The sequence below is a fragment of the Stomoxys calcitrans genome, chromosome 4 (genome assembly GCF_963082655.1).
Source record: "Stomoxys calcitrans chromosome 4, idStoCalc2.1, whole genome shotgun sequence".
Taxonomy (NCBI): domain Eukaryota; kingdom Metazoa; phylum Arthropoda; class Insecta; order Diptera; family Muscidae; genus Stomoxys; species Stomoxys calcitrans.
This window is the reverse complement of record NC_081555.1, coordinates 3,586,287-3,605,801: the sequence shown is the minus strand read 5'-3', so window position 1 is coordinate 3,605,801 and position 19,515 is coordinate 3,586,287. Positions and strand designations below refer to the sequence as shown.

The following is a 19,515-nucleotide window of genomic DNA, read 5'->3' as shown; positions in this document are numbered from 1 at the left end:
TCATCCACTCGGATCTTAGTCTCAGTGTACTTTTGTGCTGGGTTTGTCATTAGTACTGTCTATGTACTTCAAATATACAAATCACGTTTCAGTTGTAAACGCGACTTAAAACGCTAAGGTTGTTTTCACACGGAATTACAAAACAAAACCCCAGAATAGTGAATTGTGGTTATTTTCCTAATAGCAACTATAAATTTAAAGAAGTAGCTTATCGTACAAGTATTGAACATACGTTAGAAAGTATATTTTTCTCAAAAAAAGACAAAAATGAGTGCCGATTTGGAAACAAAAGTGAACCAACTGGAGAAATGGTGGAAAACTCAAACTCAGCTTCCTGAGAAAATAGGTATAGTGTAAGGAAAGCAATTAAATGTTATAACAACATTTATATTGTGAAAAAAAAATCTGGGATGAGGATTAAAAAACTGAAGATGAAAAATTCAACCATTTTAATGACTAAAATTTAAAAAAATTGATTTTGAGTTTACAAGAAAATCCTTATAGCCGTTTACCTAACTTGATATTCCTTGATGTGGCAATACAGGATTTTTAACAACAGTTTGAAACCACAAAGGATAATAACATTTTTGATATTTATTAATGGATCCATGAAAAGAGTTTCCGATGTCAAAAGTTTAAAATATAATTGAGAAAGTCAAATTAATTTGAAAAGCCACAATCCTTTACCCATGAATAAATGTTATGTGTGAAAAATTGTGAAAAAATGAGAAAAATTTTTATATGCTTGTGCAAAAATTATATTGAACCAAATCCTTTAAACGTACTTTTTTATACCCACCACCGAAGGATAGAGGGAATATTCATTTAGTCATTCCGTTTGCAACACATCGAAATATCCATTTCCGACTCTATAAAGTATATATATTTCGGATCGTCGTAAAATGCTAAGACTATTTAACGATGTCCGTGTGTCTGTCCGTCTATCCGTCTGTCCATCCGTCTGTTGTAATCACTCTACAGCTTTCAAAAATTGAAATGCAAATTTTGTCCATGAACATTCCACTAAGGAACAGGGGCAAACTTCTCACATATCAATGAGTGCAGTCCGTTTCAAGTTTAAGCTCAATGATAAGGGGCCTCCTTTTTATAGCCGAGTCCATATTTTGGTCAGATGTCGGGAGGCCTTAAACTACTCACTGTTTCAAATTTCAGCGAAATCGGAAAAAAGGTAAAGCTTTTATGGTCTTTAGACCCTTTATCGGAAAATCGGTCTATATAGCAGCTATATCCAAATATGGTCCGATTTGGCCCGTTCAAAAACTTCAACATCAAAAAGACATATCTGTGCCAAATTTCAGCTCAATATTTCAATTTTTGAGGCCACCGTAGCGCAGAGGCCTCCCGACATCTGACCAATATATGGTCCAAATCAGACCATATTTATATATAGCTCCATATAGACCGATCTGCCGATAAAGGGTCTGAAGCCCATAAAAGCTTTATTTATTACCAGATTTCCCTGAAATTTGAAACAGTGACCCAAAATAGGGTCCAAATATGGTTCAGATCGGACTATATTTAGATATAGCTGCCATATAAACCGATCTGCCGATAAAGGGTCTGAAGGCCATAACCGATTTCGCTGAAATTTGAATAAGTTATCAAATTTTCACTGGATTGTGACGAATGGGGGTTTACATACCCGAGGTAGTGGGTATCCAACTTAATGCATTTTTACTTGTTGTCTATAGTGTAAAGAATTTTTTGCTAATGAATTAATGTGAAAATATTCCATGAAATTCCTGTATATGTAGAGTAATAAGTAATATTTTGCTCTTCGTTATAGCATATTTAACTTGGATATACTAACTTTGTTATTCCAAAACTTAATTTAGTTTTGAAGCAGGTTTACTTAACAGATTTCCTTTATAAAGGGGGATTTTTTAGCCATTATCTTTTTGGCAACACTGGTTTAAACAGCTCTCGCAAGTTTCGTATTTTGTTTCACTGCCAAACATCTTTAGTTTGGTCCATAATTTAACGATGAATCGTCTTACAAACGGACAACGTTTGCAAATTATCGAATTTTTTTTATCAAAATGCGTGCTCTGTCAAGAAAGTTCATCGCGAGCTTCTTCCATTTTTGGCTCAATGGGTGCGTAAATAAGCAGAATTGTCGATTTCAGAGTGAAGATCAGCCAGAAGCATTGCAAGAGCTACCAATGCATCCAGAAAAAGTCATAGTTTGGTGCGGTTTATGGTGTGGTGACATCATTGGACCGTACTTCTTCAAAGATGATGCGAATCGTAAGGTAACTGTGAATGGTGAGCGCTACCGTGTGATGATATCCAACTTTCTTTGCCCGAAACGCAAGACCATGACTTACATGGCATGTGGTTTCAGCAAGACTACACCACAACACGCGAAGTAATGGACTTATGGAGAAGCGAGTTCAGTGAACATTTTATTTCGCGTTCGGGACGGGTCAATTGGCCGCCTAGATCGTGCGATTTAACGCCTTTAGAATATTTTTGTGTGGTTATGTTAAAGCTCATGTCTATACAGACATACCCGCCTCAATTGACGCATTGGAAGACAACATTGAAGCATTTATTAAAACTAAGCGAATGGACCATTTGAGGCGCAGTCACGGTCAACATTTGCATGAAATAATCTTCAAAAATCAAATTATATCGACCGTACTATCGATTCAAAAAAAGATTTCATGCATTTTTCTGAATTTTATGTGTTTGTTTTTTAAAAACCCACTTTTTATGAAATCAGCCGCACTTTTTATGAAAAGACATGTCTATTGAGAATTTTGACAAACATTTTAAATAAAATATGAATACAAAAAATAATATGTCATAGGAGAAATATATGTCGAGTAATAGCAGCTTAAGCAAGTTGAAAGTCTTTCGCACGTTAGCTTCTGAATGAATAAGGCTAGCGCTCGAAATTGTGTACTTCTACTTCTCACTGATAGATGCCGCCGCGTCGTAGAGATTATAGTGTCCGATGGGACGCGTCATGACGTCGATCGCTTGACCCCATTGGTTCATAAAATTTAATCAAATGTCATCAAATCAACTACAAATGTTCAAAATTACCAACATTTTTTTGTGAACGAAACGTTTGAAACTGTTCCCAGGAGCTAACATTCTGACAACGTCTAGTATACAGTTTTGTTTTTACCCAAGTGAGTGACTCGATACATCCAAACACCACCTTTTCCTTTATGGAATAAGCTGGTTTTGACATAAAAGCGAATGAAAGCCGCTCATTTTTAGTGACACAAAATTAGTGGGACAGGCAGTAAATGCCAAATGCTTGTTTACACAGCTAAGATTTTTCTTGAATTCTTAAAACGATGTTTTATTTGATCCGATATTCCACACATAAGAAACAAATCAGTGTTATAATGGTGAAAATATAAAACATATTTGAGGCAGATTAGTTGTAAAACAAAGTTTATTTCATTAAAAGGGCATGCTTCTTTTGTACCATTGTACTGATCACTAATATATGATATAACAATCTGATGAGCCTCTGGCAAAGAGCGAAATCGCGATCATTGCAGCCTGCACCAAATACATTTAACACACCACATAGCTGAGACTCTCTCAAGAGTTTTTGTTGTTTTGCTTTTCCATTTGAAATAGAAGCAAAAAAATTCCATTGGTGTAAATTGGATAAATCCAACAACAAAAAAACAATTTGTTACCATACAAAAGGGGTGCAAAACGAATGAACAATAAGCATATATTCAGAAAAACTAGTTTCGTTAACAAGAAGAATATCGCTACGATGAATTATAATCGGGGAATGAGAAACCGGCTATAAGGCTGTTCGGACTTAACTATAAAGAGGAGATCTATTGTCTTTGAGCCATAATTCGAACAAATATGGTCCATAACGGTCTACAACTTAGTATAGATGATAAATAACCCATCTCTTCATATGTAAACCGATTTGGCTGAAATTTTGCGTGGGACTTCCTATACACCCAGAGAAAAGTGGATACCAAACGTGTTCATTTCAGTACCATACGGTATTGATAGTAAAGCAACACCGAATGGTACAAAAGCAATGCCAGATGGTATGGGAAAAACACAAAACGATTAGTACCGTTTGGTACTAGCCTTATTACCGAACTAGTATTGGTTTTAATACCAATCTGTTATTGGTTTTAGTACCAAAGCGTTATTGATTATTCCACCCAAACATATGAACCAACAAAAAACCAACCATTGAGAATAATTTTATGTTAACAATATCAAAAATTAATGTTACACCGTGACCAACCTCAATTCTTTGTATTCAGCAAACGATTCCATATCCATTGACTCTCAAAAGTGGTTTTCATATGAATACACCAACACGGCATTTTTCCGGCAGTTTTCCACACAAGAGACAATCATGTTTTTGATGTAGAATGTCCTTAGAATTTTTACTATTTCCATTTTCCATTTGTCATGTCAAATTTTTCGTAGGTATCACACGTTGTGTACAACTTTCAGAATTGCTGTTTTTGAAATTATATACATATGACATGTTTTATCGTCTAATGGCAGCTTTACCGTTATCCAGTTTTGCTAGAAATCGGTTGCTTGCAGCCTTTAAATAAAAAGACGTCATAAAAAAATAAATAACAGGTTTCGATGTACCACCAGCATTGTGTCGGAAATGAACCAATCACATTGATACTAGAAAGAAGACACTAGCTTAGTCAAAAATAGCTTGAAGGTCACTGGATTAAAAATTGACACGTGAAGAGAAGTTGTATATCAGGCTACTGTTGTTAGTTTGTTGTGGTACTCTTAAATTCCATAGGAATTCATGTGTGTTCTGAGCGTATATATTAGAAAAAAGCAAACTACGAACTGTGGAACAGCACACGGCAGACCCAGAGAAAACACGATAGGGCCGAAGATGGTGGCCTAATCAACCACGGAAACGTCCACTAATGGTATGTTTGTTCTGTATCTGATTCGCCTGTACGACTGACAATTTCTTTTCTGAATCAATAAAAACCTTTCGTTGCATTGATATTCATTCTCTTGGCCTTTATAATTTTTTAGAGCCACCTCGTTGTCGAAGATTATGATAATAATTGGGTTCGAGAGCGAACAGCGAAGAACCCCACATACGCGAAAGTTTAAAAACTTCTCGTTTGAGATCCTGGATTTAAATTTTGACGAAAATTGCAATGTGGGCCCTGACGTTCTAATGAAGAATGAAATCTGTCCTCTTATGTTGGATCTTTTTTGCTGCATGTATTGTGAAGAGACCTTCGCAGATCGTTGTTTTCTTTAGTTTTAGATTCTGCTTGTTCCTTGACTTTGACATCTCTCTGGGAGCCGCCATTAATTTGTATACCCACCACAGAAGGGTGGCGGCATATTCATTTCGTCATTCCGTTCCAAGAATTTTATTCTTCATCGTCTTTAAACTCAAAGCTAAGTCCTTCCGCTTGTCCCCGCCTTGTTTTGAGTCAGGCTAGTCTTTGAAAATGAAAATATTGAGCTGAAATTTTGCACAGATTACTTTTTTCAAAGGTGCCATATAGATCGATCTCCAAATTGTACTTTTTGAGCACATAATATGCTTCTCTTTGATGCGTTTTCAATGAAATTTGGTGCAGTAAATTTCCTTCTAAAATCAATCAATCACATCGATTGTGCAACCTTAACCTAAAACGAAAAACCATGCATTATCTGCATTGAAAATTTCAAACAACAAAAATTATTTATTGATTAAAAATCAAGCAAAAATAATAACACTTATTTACTATTGAAAAATATATAATTTTGTAATTAATTACTGTTTGTAGCGTGTATTCTAGTAGGAAGGCTCATAAGTTTCTTATACAAAATCGATATGATAATGCTAGCCCTAACTCATGATTCAAACAAATTATAATGATCAAAGACAATGAAATATCCAAATAGTAGTTTGTGTTTTTATACCCTCCACCATAGGATGGGGGTATACTTATTTCGTCATTCTGTTTGCAACACCTCGAAATATGCGTCTAAGACCCCATAAAGTATAAATATTCTTGATCGTCATGATATTTTAAGTCTATCTAGCCATGTCCGTCCGCCTGCCTGTCGAAAGTACGCTAACTTTACACAAATACTTTTAATTAGTGGAGATCGGTTGGGATTGTAATCTCGTCCGCAATTCTTATCCGATTTGGCTGTAATTTTGCACGAGGTATTCTGCTCTTACTTTCAACAACTATGTTAAGTATGGTTCAAATCGGTTCATAGCCTGGTAAAGCTGCCATATAAACCGATCTTGGATCTAGACTTTTTGACCCGATAGAGCGCACAACTCTCATCCGATTTGGCTGAAATTAAGCATGAGGTGTTTTGTAATGTCTTCCAAGAACTGTGGATAGTATGACCCAAATCGGTACATAACCTGATATAGCTCCCACATAAACCGATCCCAGGTTTTACTTCTTGAGCCTATAGAGGGCGCAATTTTTATCGGATTTGGCTGTAAATTTGTACTATGACGTATTCTATGGCATTTAATATATGTACCAAGTATGGTTCGAATCAGTCTAACATCTGATATAGCTTCTATATAAACAGATCTCCCGATTTTATTTCATAAGCCTCTAGAGGACGTAATTCTTATTCGATTTTGCTGTAATTTGACACAGTTACTGTGTCCATGATCATTAACAAACTTGCCATATATGGTCGGAATCGGCTCATAACCTGATATAGCTTCCACGTAAATCGATCTCCCGATTTTGTTTCTTGAGCCTCTAGAGGCACAGTGTATTTTTTATGCCCTCCAACTTACGTGACAAGTATGGTCTGAATAGGTCCATAACCTCATATAGCTCCCATGCAAACCGAACTCCCCATTTTACTTCTTAAGTACCTCTAGGGTGCAATTATTAACCGATTTGGTTGACATTTTGCACAATGGGATCTACTATTGTCTTTAATATCCAAGCCAAGTATGTCCCGAATAGGTTTACAACCTGACATAGCTCCAAAAGCATAACAATTCTTATCCGTTATCTTTTGTTTGCCTATAAAGAGATACCGGACAAACAACTTAACAAATGCGATCCATGGTGCAGGGTATATAAAATTTGGTCAGGCCGAATTTAGCATGCTTTTACTTGTTTTCATTTTTTAGAAACTTCACGATATTGAGTCGGACAACAGTGTTGTTTGGGTGACATGCTAACCTGTGATGCTGGTTATTCCCTCATAATTATTCACATTAATATTCTTAAATTTGTCTACTGTCGATCTGCTGTACCATTGTCATTTAAACCTGGCTATCATTGGTTATTCATTAACAGAATATTTGTGAAATTTTTTAAAATTTGCCAGACATTCTGTTAAGAACGAAAATACATAGCAATCTTATTTTAATTCCCGACAACAGCTAATAGTTGATCTTTCCACTATTTGTTTCTCATTGTATGATATCAAAAAATCATCAGCGCCAAAATGTCTTGTTTGAAAAGTCGTTTATTTTCTTCGTTGAAAAAAGTTGAAATTGAAATTTAAATGCCTTAATCAATTTCAATAAATGACTACATGTACATATGTTTGCAATTATAAACAATTTAGATTTCTTTATTATTTACGTTTTGATTTTGCACTCTACTGTTTACTTCTAAAATGATGAAGACTTTAGTATAAATACTAGTCTTATAACCTAACCATACCATGAATTGAATAGATATTAAAATTCTTGAACCGTTTTACGCAAGCGGCGTTTTACGTGATTTACATTTGCTAAAAATATACATGTTTATACATACTTTTGTATCTTTTTCGTTAAAATAACATATACACCCAGAGAAAAGTTGATACCAAACGTGCTCATTTCAATACCATACGGTATTGATAGTAAAGCAACACCGGATGGTACAAAAACAATACCGGATTGTATGGATGAAACATAAAATGATTAGTACCGTTTGGTACTAGCCTTATAACCGAACTGGTATTGGTTTTAATACCAATCTGTTATTGGTTTTAGCACCAGACCGTTATTGGTTTTAGTACCAAACCATTATTGATTATTCCACCCTCTAATGAACCAAAAAAACCATTAAAAATAAGTTTAATCTAATTTTATTTCGATTATTTATGCTGCACCGTGACCAACCTCAATTCTTTGTATTCAGCAATCGATTCCATATCCATTGATTCCCAGAATTGGTTTTCATATGAATACACTAACACAGTATCATTTTCCACACAAGAGACTCTCATGTTTTTGATGTAGAATGTCTTAAGAATTTTTACTATTTCAATTTTCCCTGCGGCACGCCGTTCGGACTCGGCTGTAAAAAGGAGGCCCCCTATCATTGAGCTTAAACTTGAATCGGACAGCACTCATTGATCTGTGAGAAGTTTGCCTCAGTTCCTTAATGGAATGTTCATGGGCAAATTTGCATTTGCATTTGTTTGTTCAACAAATATTTTATGATGGCCTCAATCTTTAAGTACAAAGCCACCAACACTTCTGAAGCGATAACAAGAATACAATTGTGACGCCGTCAAATCTTAATAGCCTCCGTTGTCTGGTATTGTATTGATACCAAATGGTATTAGAAATCTTTGCCATTGATGCGAACAAAATAATACCAGAGGGTATTGGCAAAGTACCGTAATTTTTCTATCAGTGTAGTGGTCCAAAGTAAAAGTTTGACAGAAAGGGCTTATTTTTTAAAGGGGTTGTTTCATTTAAATACTACTTAGGCAAGAATTAAAGTTCAAGAATCAAAAACACACTCAAAGTTGGTGCATAACTTGTATACCCGCCACCATGGATACCGATATTCTTTGGCATAGGTATATTTTGCCAGGTATAATTGTCTTGTCTCTACTTAAAGAAATTATATAAGCAATCTTCAACGAGTTAGACTACCATTTGTTTATTTCTAGTTCTTGGTAATATATAACAAGTAAAAAACGTGCTAAGTTCAGCCGGGCCGAATCTTATATACCCTCCTCATGGTTTGCATTTGTCAAGTTCTTCGAATGACTTTTTCAAATATATACGAGCTAAATCAAGTTATTGGTCGATATGGATCGTACTTGTCATGGCTGTTAGAAGTCATAGAAAAACACCACCTTCAAAATTTCAGGCAAATCGAGCAATAATTGCGCTCTCCAGAGGCTCAGAAAATCAAATTTGGAGAACGGTTTATATGGCAGCTATATTAGATTATCAACCGATTTAGACGATATTCAGAGCAATTGTTTGAAGCCATACCAAAACGACATATGCAAAATTTCAACCAAATTGGAAAATAATTGCGCCCTCTAGAAGCCGAAGAAGCCTAATCGGGAGATCGGTTAATATGGCGGCTATATCAGGTTATGGACTTATTTAAACCATACTAAGCACAGTCGTTGGAAGTCATACCAAAACGACATGTGCAAAATTTCAACCAGATTGGTCAAGAATTGCGCCTCTAGTAGCCGAAGAAGTCTAATCGGGAGATCGGTTTATATGGCAGCTATATCAGGTTATGAACTCTAGAACCATACTTAGCACAGCTGTGGGAAGTGATATCAAACCACCACTTGCAAAATTTCAGCCAAATCGGATAAGAAATGCACCCTCTAGAAGCTCAAGAAGTCAAGATCAAAGATTGGTTTACAGGGCGGTTGTATCAAAACATTAACCGATTTGGCCCATTTGCAATCCCAACCGACCTACACTAATAAAAAGTATTTGTGCAAAATTTCAAGCGACTGGCTTTACTCCTTCGAAAGTTAGCGTGCTTTCGACAGGCAGATGGACAGACATGGCTAGATCGACTTAAAATGTCATGACGATCAAGAATATACATATTTACGAAATGACGAAATTATTGTAGTATGCCCCCATCTTATGTTGGTTTAAAAAAATGCCACATTCATACAATGATTGGGAAAGCTACACGGCATTCTTATTAAATTATTCGAGTAATAACAGGTTTTTACTTTTTTTTATGGCATACGGCTTCAGTTGTCAGTTTATTATAAAATCGGTTCACTTTTTTATATGCATGTCTGGGGTTTAGAATAGAAACTAATTTTTCTAAATAGATTTCATTCAAAAGCAAAAATTTTTATAGCTTAAATGTTGTTTAATTGCTTTTATTAAATTTAATTGTAATTGTGTGTAAAACTTGAAAAGCAATACTTGACCTCAAATATTTGTTAGAGACATGGACATTTATGGTCATTCATTGAAATAAAAGTAGAAACAGTTTACAATGTAAGCAAATGTTTATGCATTATGAATAATTTTTTTTAAAATTAAATTGAGGAAAATTAACGAAAATCAACACCAACGATGCACAAAATCATGAGTATGTAGTAGAAAAAATTTTTTTTCACTTTCTGATTCCATTAAGCTACGTCCGTATGTCTGTCTGTCCGTTTGTCTGTCCATGTTAATTTGTGTAAAAATTACCGGTCGCAATTTTCATCCGATCGTCTTCAAATTTGGCATAGACATTTTCTTGGGCCTAGCGACGAAGCCTATTGAAATTGGAAAAATTCTGTACAGATTTGGATATAGCTTCCATATACAGTGGCACAGAAAAGTCTACATACCCCACTCAAAAAGCATGTTATTCAAAACAAAATTTTTATAGGGAAAAGTTTTTCTGCCAAATATCTACCCTTTTATAGCCGAGTCCGAACGGCGTGCCGCAGTGCGACACCTCTTTGGAGAGAAGTTTTATATGGCACAGTACTTCATAAATGTTGCCACCATTAGGAGGGGAACCCAACCGCTGGAATTTTTTTCTAATGGTCTCGCCAGGATATGAACCCAGGCGTTCAGCGTCATAGGCGGACATGCTAACCTCTGCGTTACGGTGGCCTCCATGTGTACATTTTTAACAAAATCAGTGGCGGTGGGTTCCCAAGATTCGGCCCGGCCGAACTTAGAACGCTTTTAATTTTTGATTTTCTCGCAAGGATTTTCACTAAAACTTTGAATTGTTCCTTTATTGCATGTTTTGGGGGGAAAGTTTGCACTAGGACTGGGCATAACGATAAGATTACGAAGTGATTACAGTACTCGGTATCAAGCGGATATCTACGCAATTAAAGAAGTGATGAATTGATGGAATGGCTAAAGACCAAGGTGGGAGGGAACTAGAATCTGTGGGTATGCCTCTGGTGAATATTCCAGCTGATTCTTCTTCAAAATTAGATCGGAAAGCCACAAATGGCAACTGGTTAAGAAATTGGGAGCTTTGAACTGTTCAAGATTATATGGTTCAACCTCACCTTTTTGCAGGATGGAACAGAAGTTTCATTTATTGTTTTCATCATGACAGATTACTGAGTGATTGGAAACCCCGCTTAAAGACTCAATGTTGCAATTAACGATGGTGGGGAAAAAATCTAATATGGGTGTGTTTCGCACTCGCAATCGGAAGCGATCTCACTTAAGGTTCTCATTTCCTTGAAGACTTGACTTGTATGTTAAAAAACATCCTTTTTAAGCAATCTGAATAAATCAACTGTAGGAACTAAAAAATATTATGTTTTTTCTCTTTTTCTCTTGGTTTGAGCTTGAATGCAGACTGCCCATCTCACCTAACTATCATAAACATCAAATTTTAAAATTTTCTAAAAAAATATTTTTAATATATTATAAATATTACGAATTTGGTAAATTTTTTTTTTCAGAATTTAAAAAAATATAAATTAATTGTATGTAATTGGAAATTTAAAATTGTATATTGAAAATTGAAACGATATGATAATCGCCTACTAACATCCATCATTTAATTTTTTGTTTAACTGTTTTTTTTTCAATTAGAACGAGTACTGTTGAAAAATTTCCTTGTTGCCATGGCGGGTGAATTGGATGGGGCACAAAAAGTCATTTTATTAAATTACAAGCTGCGCAACAAATATGATCACATCTTTCTGAAAAGAGATCCATTGGCCGAAGTTTCACAAAATGCTTTAAAAACAATGTAAATATTGGCAATTATAATTATTGGCTGTTTGAACGAAATCGAAACAAGTTTTGAAAATATTTTCCGTTTTTGCACAGAGACATTTTGCCCTTGCCTGGCAGAACACCAGAAAATTACAAAATGGTTTTATACCGTATTGAGGATGCTGATTCGGAAAAGGTACTTAAAATTCATATATAAAATTATTGTATAATTTTTTTTTCACCCTTTACGAGTATTTATATTTTTAAGTTTAAATTTACTGAATGCATTACGGCATTGTTTATGGTAATGGACTGCAGCTTAGCAGCTGATTCGGATGATATATGTGATGGCGAGATTATAATTTACGATATGGCTGGCTATACTTTGAAACATTTGGCACGTACCAACATCAGCACACTACGAGTCTTTATGAAATATACACAAGAAGCTCGCGCGGGACGCGTTAGACAAATACATATTTTAAATGCTGCCTCTTATTTGGATAAGGTGCTCAGTTTTGTGAAACCATTTATGAATAGTGAAATTGCCAAAGTGGTAAGTTGAGATGGTGAGTTTACGCTTGGAGATTAAAGGGTGGTCCACAAAAGCAAAACAAACTAATTTTGCCCATGAACACTCCACTAAGGAACATGGGCAAACTTCTCACATATTAATGAGCACATATTAATGAGTGCAGTCCGATTCAGGTTTTTAAGCTCAATTGTATGGGGTCTCCTTTTTAATGCCGGGTTCGAACGGCATTTGGAGAGAAGTTTTTATATGGCACAGTACTTCACAAATGTTGCCAGGAAACTAGGCTTCCTAGCTAGGAAACTAGGCTTCCCTATTTGTCGTTTGATGCCGATCTCATCGCCTTACTATTTTCCGTAACTTTTTTAGTTTTTGCCTAAAATTCGATAGTTAAACGATTATTTGGAAAATGTGTGCATATGTATAGGAAATTAGGCTTCCCTAGCTGTCGTTTGATGCCGGTCTCATCGCCTGACTATTTTCCGTTTTCGCACAGTGGTTCACGCAAAATTTACTTTTTTAGTTTTTTGGTAATTTTTTCAAGTTTTTGCCTAAAATTCGATAGTTAGACGATTATTCGGAAAATGTGTGCATATGTATAAGAAACTAGGCTTCCCTAGCTCTCATTTGAGACAGGTCTCATCGCCTTACTATTTTCCATTTGTGCACAGTGGATCAATCAATTTTACAATCTTCTTTATCTTGTTAGTACACCTTGCGGTTATTGAGGGAACCAAATTTTAATGTTGGATCACCTTATTATTTTCTAGATCTTTTTTTTGTGTTTTGTGTTTTGAAATCTACTTTTTATGAACAAATACTTTTTTTTGAAATTAAATAATTGCCCACAAAGTTCCTTAACAGTGTTCTGCTAATGGCAGTAACAGAGGACTGTTAAGTCAGTGGTTTGTGTCTCCACTAGTTAAATTCGGAATTTATTTTCACTCACATTAAAGGCAGCCGCTTGAAATTTTGCACAGGTACTTACTGTTGATGTAAGCCGATATACAGCTGTCACAAAAACCGATCTGGGGTTTTGACTTCTTGAGCCTCTAGAGGTTGAAATTTTGCATGTAGGGTTCTATTACGACTTCCAACAACAGTACATAGTATAGTCCAATTTAGTCTATAACATGAAAACTGGTCTCTCGGTTCCTAGAAGCTTTAAATTTTTCTTGGTCTGACAGAAGTTTGGTATAGACCTAACAGATTTGTGCAACAGAATAATCGGAATATTTGACATAAAATTCTTATTTCAAAAGCAACTGTAATATTCGGCCATGGATGTCTGTATAACAGCAAGTGCCGAAAACAGAAAGTGAAAAGGTCCCATGAACATTAAGGATTTCAATATGTGCCGATTAAAAATGGCACAAATTGGAGAAAACGCAAACCAAGAATAAATGAAAAAGATAACAAGTTGCCATTCGAATGCCAAGTACTTTCAAAATTTAAAAAAAAATTGTATGTCGGCTGATTGTTTTATGCAACCTTATTAAGTGAATCCTGTGGGCCATCCATAATTTAATCTTAAAGTGTTCACATCCCTTCAATTTGAAGCTTTTTAACTTTTTATTTCTCTACTAAGTTACATGCTCATTTAAATGGCTCCGATACGCCATACGAATTTTTCCCTCGAGAATTATTGCCCGAAGAATATGGTGGAAACAATGGAAAAATCTCAAATATAAGGCAACACTGGTGGGCCAAGTTAAAAGAAATGAGGTGCGAGAGTTAAATGAACTTTAAATTCACACTTCAATTTTTATTGTTTTATTGTCTTATCGTTTATTTTTTTTTACAGAGGATATCTTATGGATGAGTCGCGTTGGAAGTTGAATAATCCGAATCCGGAAATTACTGAAAGTATCAAAAACTTGGAGATTGATTAGACAGACTAATATTTTGAGAGTATTATTTGAATTCCTATGGAGCAATGCATTTTTGAAAATAGTTATTAGAATTGTTGTTATGTTTTAAGCAGTTAAATTTGATATCTTGTACATATATATAATAAATTGTTAATATTTTTAACATATATTATTTCCTAAATAATTTAATTTAATAATGTAATACATAAGGGTAGGCATTGTTTTATTTTTTTTTGTAAGCTACAGTTTATTTTTTATATACATAATTTATTGTCGACGAAAATTCGTAATTCTATGAAAACAAATGTTTAATGTTGTATTGAATACAAAACTTTGATCATTATTAGTATAGCGCGGCGGTGGTATACTAATCTAATCATTCCTTTTAGAAGTATACATCGAGCTCTTCCCGTGAAAATGGTGTAGGCGACAAAATTCAAATTTGTAAGGAGACGGTTTTTATTGAATAACTTTGGATATATTCATGATTGAACATTAAAATTTAGTATGGTACGTCTACTAACGCATTTTTATACCCACCACTGAGGGATGAGGTATTTTGTTATTCCGTTTGCAACACATCGAAATATCCATTTCCGACCCTATAAAGTATATATATCCTTGATGATCGTATATATCTAAGACGATCTAGCCATGTCCGTCCGTCTGTCTGTCCGTTTGACTGTTGAAATTAGGCTACAGTCTTGAAAAATAGAGATATTGAGCTGAAACTTTGCAAAGCTTCTTTTTTTGTCCATAGGCAGGTTAAGTTCAAAAATGGGGTATGTCGGACTATATTTTGATATAGCCCCAATAGAGAACAATCTGCCGATTTAAGGCCTTAGGTCCATTAAAGATACATTAATTATCCGATTTCGTTGAAATTTGGGACAGTGAGTTATGCTAGACCTCTCGACATCCTTGTTCAATACGGGCCAGATCATATAGACCGATATCTCGATTTAGGATATTGGGCCCATAAATCACCCATTTATTGTGCGATTTCTTTGAAATTTAAGACAGTGAGTTGCGTTAGAGCCTTAGACATTCTTCTTCAATTTGGCCCAGATCGGTTCAGATTTGGATTTGGGTTTGGGGTCTTGATCTCATAACAGGCATATTTATAGTTCGATTTCGCTGAAATTTGGGATAATGGCTTGGACCGATTTTCTAGAGCCTTTTCAAATGAATTATCAACCGACTTTCATCAAATTTTTTACAATGTCTTTACTATGTTAATGGGATTTGGCCGAATGGGTTAGATTTTAAGTATTATTTTGTGCAATAATGTGGTGGTCATTTGTCCACCGATCCTCACAAATAACACAAATAGTTATAGACCCATATATCTATATCGCCTTTATTTCACTTCTAGAACCATTACAATTTCTTTTATTTACTGATCTCAAAATGTGGCACAATAATTTCTTACATCGCCGATGAATTCGGATCAGACTAGGAGGCATATATTGTTCACTTCACTAAATTCTTACAAACCACAACCGATATGCACGAAATTTAGTGAGAATTGATTTCTTACCAATTTGATGTTCTCGCCACGATTAAAATAAACCCACTATTTCAAATTTCAGCGAAATCGAGTAATAAATAAAGTTCTTATGAGCTTTAGATCCTCTATTGGCAGATCGGTCCATATGGCAGTTATATCCAAGATAAGGAGCTTCTTTTTATAATCGAGTTCGAACGGCAAGCCGCATTGCAACACCTCTTTGGGAAGAAATGGTGCCCACACAAGCCACATCTTGTAAACATAATTTGAAACAAATTGTGATTGGTTTCTTATGTACAATTTAATATCTAAATTAATTCTTATCTTTCTTCCCACAATTAGAAAGAGGTCTTCTTAAACGTTTCTTAGTGGCCATGTCGGCCGATGTTGAGAGTACCCAAAATTTAATTTTATACAACTACAAATTGCGCAATAAATATGATCATATTTTTCTGAAAAGAGATCCAATGGACGAAGCAACACAAGAAATTCTTAAAGTAGCGTAAGTATTTGTGGCATCACAAAAATATGAACAATAATGAAATGATTTTCCTTCAAACTTTCGTGCAGGGATTATCTTTCATTGCCTGGTAGAACAGCCGAAAATTACAGTGTGACATTGTTTCGTTTACAAGAATTCGAACCGGAAAAGGTGAGTGGTATTGGGTGTGACTTCTTTGTAGATTTGGTGTCGTCGATTGCTTCACTGCTCTAAAAGTCACATAGCGTTATGGCAACTATATGTTAACATGACTCAATGAGGTCCATTTATGTAAACTTTCTAGAGGTTAGTCTTATTCTTTCGAATGTCAATTCGCTATCCATATGCCTTGCAAAATCAACTCTGAATTATAGTAATATTTAGAAGTGTGTTAAAGGGAATGACAAAGTTAGAATACATTTCATCCTCTGGAAAAAAGGAAGATTTTTTATACCCTCCACCATAGAATGGGGGTATACTAATTTCGTCATTCTGTTTGTAACTCCTCGAAATATTCCTCTGAGACCCCATCAAGTATATATATTCTTGATCGTCATGACATATAAACCGATCTCCCTATTTTACTTCTTGAGCCCCTAAAGGGCGCAATTCTTATTCGAATTGGCTGAAATTTTACACAATGACTTCTACTATGGTCCCCAACATTCAATTTGTTTTTGGTCCTAATGGGACCAATACTTGATAGAGCTACAATAGCAAAGCAATTCTTTTCTTTTATCCTTTGTTTGCCTAAAAAGAGATGCCGGCAAAGAACTCGACAAATGCGATCCATGGTGGAGGGTATATAAGATTCGACCCTGTAGAACATAGCACGCTTTTACTTGTTTAATTTAGTTTTTTCTTTCTTCAGTTCAAATTTACGGAAGCCGTTAAGGTATTGTTTATGATAATCGATTGCCGCTTTGTGGGTACAGAAGAAATCGATAATGGGGATGTCATTATATTCGATATGGCCGGCTATACTCTGAAACATTTGGCTCAAACATCGATCAGCTCGCTACGAACTGTAACGAAATACACCCAAGAGGCTCATTCGGGTCGTGTTCGGCAAATACATGTGATAAATGCAGCACCATATTTGGATAAGGTTTTAGCAGTGGTAAGGCCATTTTTGAAAGGAGAACTTATGAAAATGGTAAGTAAAGTTCGAAATAATCAGTGCTTGAATACATACACGCGAAAAAATAGTTCATTAGCCATAAACGAAATTTTCGTCAAGTAAACTTCTTTTGTGCCAAACGTTTGCACTTTTTTTTTTGCAAGAATTTGTGACAAATACAAAGTTTGTGAAAAATATTTGAAAAGTGATGATTGGGTAACAAATGCGTTCTCCACCTTGATTACAGAAAAACGACAGACGGGCAAACGGCACAAAGAGGATATGCAGACAGACGGACATGGCTAAGTCAAATCAGGAGAAATTTCTTAGTCGAACCATTAATTTTATAATAGCCACAGAAGTGGTACAGGGGTACAGTTTGTGTTTTAATAATAAGTTCTTTATAAATGTGTACTTAGTTAACCAATTCCTTGCAAGGACCTAAAATACTCAACTGGATTCCTTTGAAGGCACTCGTCTTTGCCCGATCGCCACAATATTTCGTATTTTGCATATTGGCATCAAAAGGAAAAAAATGAAGGGCATGCATTTCTCGATTTTCAAACAAAAATTTCTCCTTTATAGCATGGGACGGTCTAATGTACGCTTTCCCACTGACTGCTGGCTGAAAGACCGTTAATCAATAAAAAAAATTTTTGAGCATACGTCGTCCTCACACTCTTTGCCAAATGGAAGAGACAAGAGATAAATAAATAAACGGATCAATGTATGGTGTAATAAGGCATCTTCGGCTGTAAGCAAAACATTTTTGGCTTAAAAATTTTTTTTTAACTTACGATTAAAAAAGCCATTCTCTACCACAGACGAAGTCGCTGAAAGTTTTACCACCAACGAAGTGCCTTTTACATTAAACAGTGGCAAATTCAGGACTAGCCTTCAACCATGAAGGGAAATGTTACACAGTTCCCATAAAAATAGTACTTCCCCAATAAAACCGAATTGTTTGTTCTGAAGATATATTTCAAATGTTTTATTTTGTTGCGTGTATAAGGTGGCCACTGTGTTATAAGAGAGTTTCCCTACAATTTTATTACTAATTTTGCAGATACACACCCATTTACCCGGCTCTGATACACCTTACGAGTTCGTCCCACGTGAATTACTACCAGAAGAGTATGGGGGCAATGCTGGAAAGATGTCCGACATTAGACAACATTGGATAAACAAATTAAAAGAAAACCGGTAAGGATTATGCATGTGAAGTTTTTAAAAAAATAATTTCTATTGATTTTTTTTAGAGATTTCCTCATGGATGAATCACGTTGGAAAATGAAAAAGCCACAATCGGGCAATGTTGACAATCTTTCTTCTTTGGAAATTGATTAAAGCATCCAATGTTATAACCAATTTTATTACAAACAAGATGCAATTTCAATGGTGATATTTGGTGCAATATTAGTTTAATATCAATAGGTGTTCTTATTTCATAGTCATTTTAAGTGTTTTTATATTAAAATTTTAAAACTAAGTATTTGTAAGTACTTTTAAGGGTGCCGTACAGTCTTAAATGGAAATAAAAATTAATATTTCAAAATTGTTACATTTGTAAGCAAAAAATTTAAAAGGAAAATAAATTAACCCATTGGTATGTATATCGATCGACACAGAATCACTACCTGTTTTGACACTATGTTCATTAGTGTCCCAAAAAACACAAAGTATTTTTTTTGAAGCACAGGCCCTCCATTTTTTTCCTTTTGATACCAATAAGCAAAATACCTAATATTAAGGCGATCGGTTAATGATAACTCGTGCTGCCACCATGTCAAAAATTAGATGTAGTGTTTTCTAAGGAATCCTGTTGAGTATTTTAGGTCCTAGCATAAAATTGGTACACTAAGTATACATTTAAGTATTTCTGGAATTTATTAAAAAAACCACAAACTTTACCCTGCATCACTACTGTGGCTATTATAAAATGTGTAGTTCGACTCAGAAATTCCCGCTGATTCGGCTTAGCCATGTCCGTCTGCCCGCATATTCTTTCTGTGCTGATAGTCTATCTGTCGTTTTTATACCCTCCACCATAGGATGGGGGTATACTTATTTCGTCATTCTATTTGTAACTC

The 19,515-nt window shown here is 35.1% G+C and overlaps 1 protein-coding gene across 3 annotated transcripts; it reads left to right on the top strand.

Annotated features, from left to right (window-relative positions):
• LOC106092908 (alpha-tocopherol transfer protein) lies at nucleotides 1-19,038 on the top strand. 3 transcript variants are annotated; one of them, XM_059367759.1, is made up of 7 exons: nucleotides 257-346; nucleotides 15,907-16,102; nucleotides 16,167-16,326; nucleotides 16,395-16,476; nucleotides 17,177-17,461; nucleotides 18,492-18,628; nucleotides 18,685-19,038. In XM_059367759.1, exons 3-7 carry the CDS (start codon nucleotides 16,199-16,201, stop codon nucleotides 18,770-18,772), a joined length of 720 nt encoding a protein of 239 aa, XP_059223742.1. In that variant the 5' UTR covers nucleotides 257-346; nucleotides 15,907-16,102; nucleotides 16,167-16,198; the 3' UTR covers nucleotides 18,773-19,038. The 3 variants fall into 3 exon arrangements, with proteins under 3 accessions (XP_059223740.1, XP_059223741.1, XP_059223742.1); XM_059367757.1 differs by lacking the exons at nucleotides 15,907-16,102; nucleotides 16,167-16,326; nucleotides 16,395-16,476; ... (1 more) ...; nucleotides 18,492-18,628; nucleotides 18,685-19,038 and adding exons at nucleotides 11,786-11,945; nucleotides 12,026-12,107; nucleotides 12,180-12,467; nucleotides 14,032-14,168; nucleotides 14,248-14,481 and having other exon boundaries at nucleotides 1-346; XM_059367758.1 differs by lacking the exon at nucleotides 15,907-16,102 and having other exon boundaries at nucleotides 2-346.
• Nucleotides 19,039-19,515: the final 477 nt, after the last annotated feature.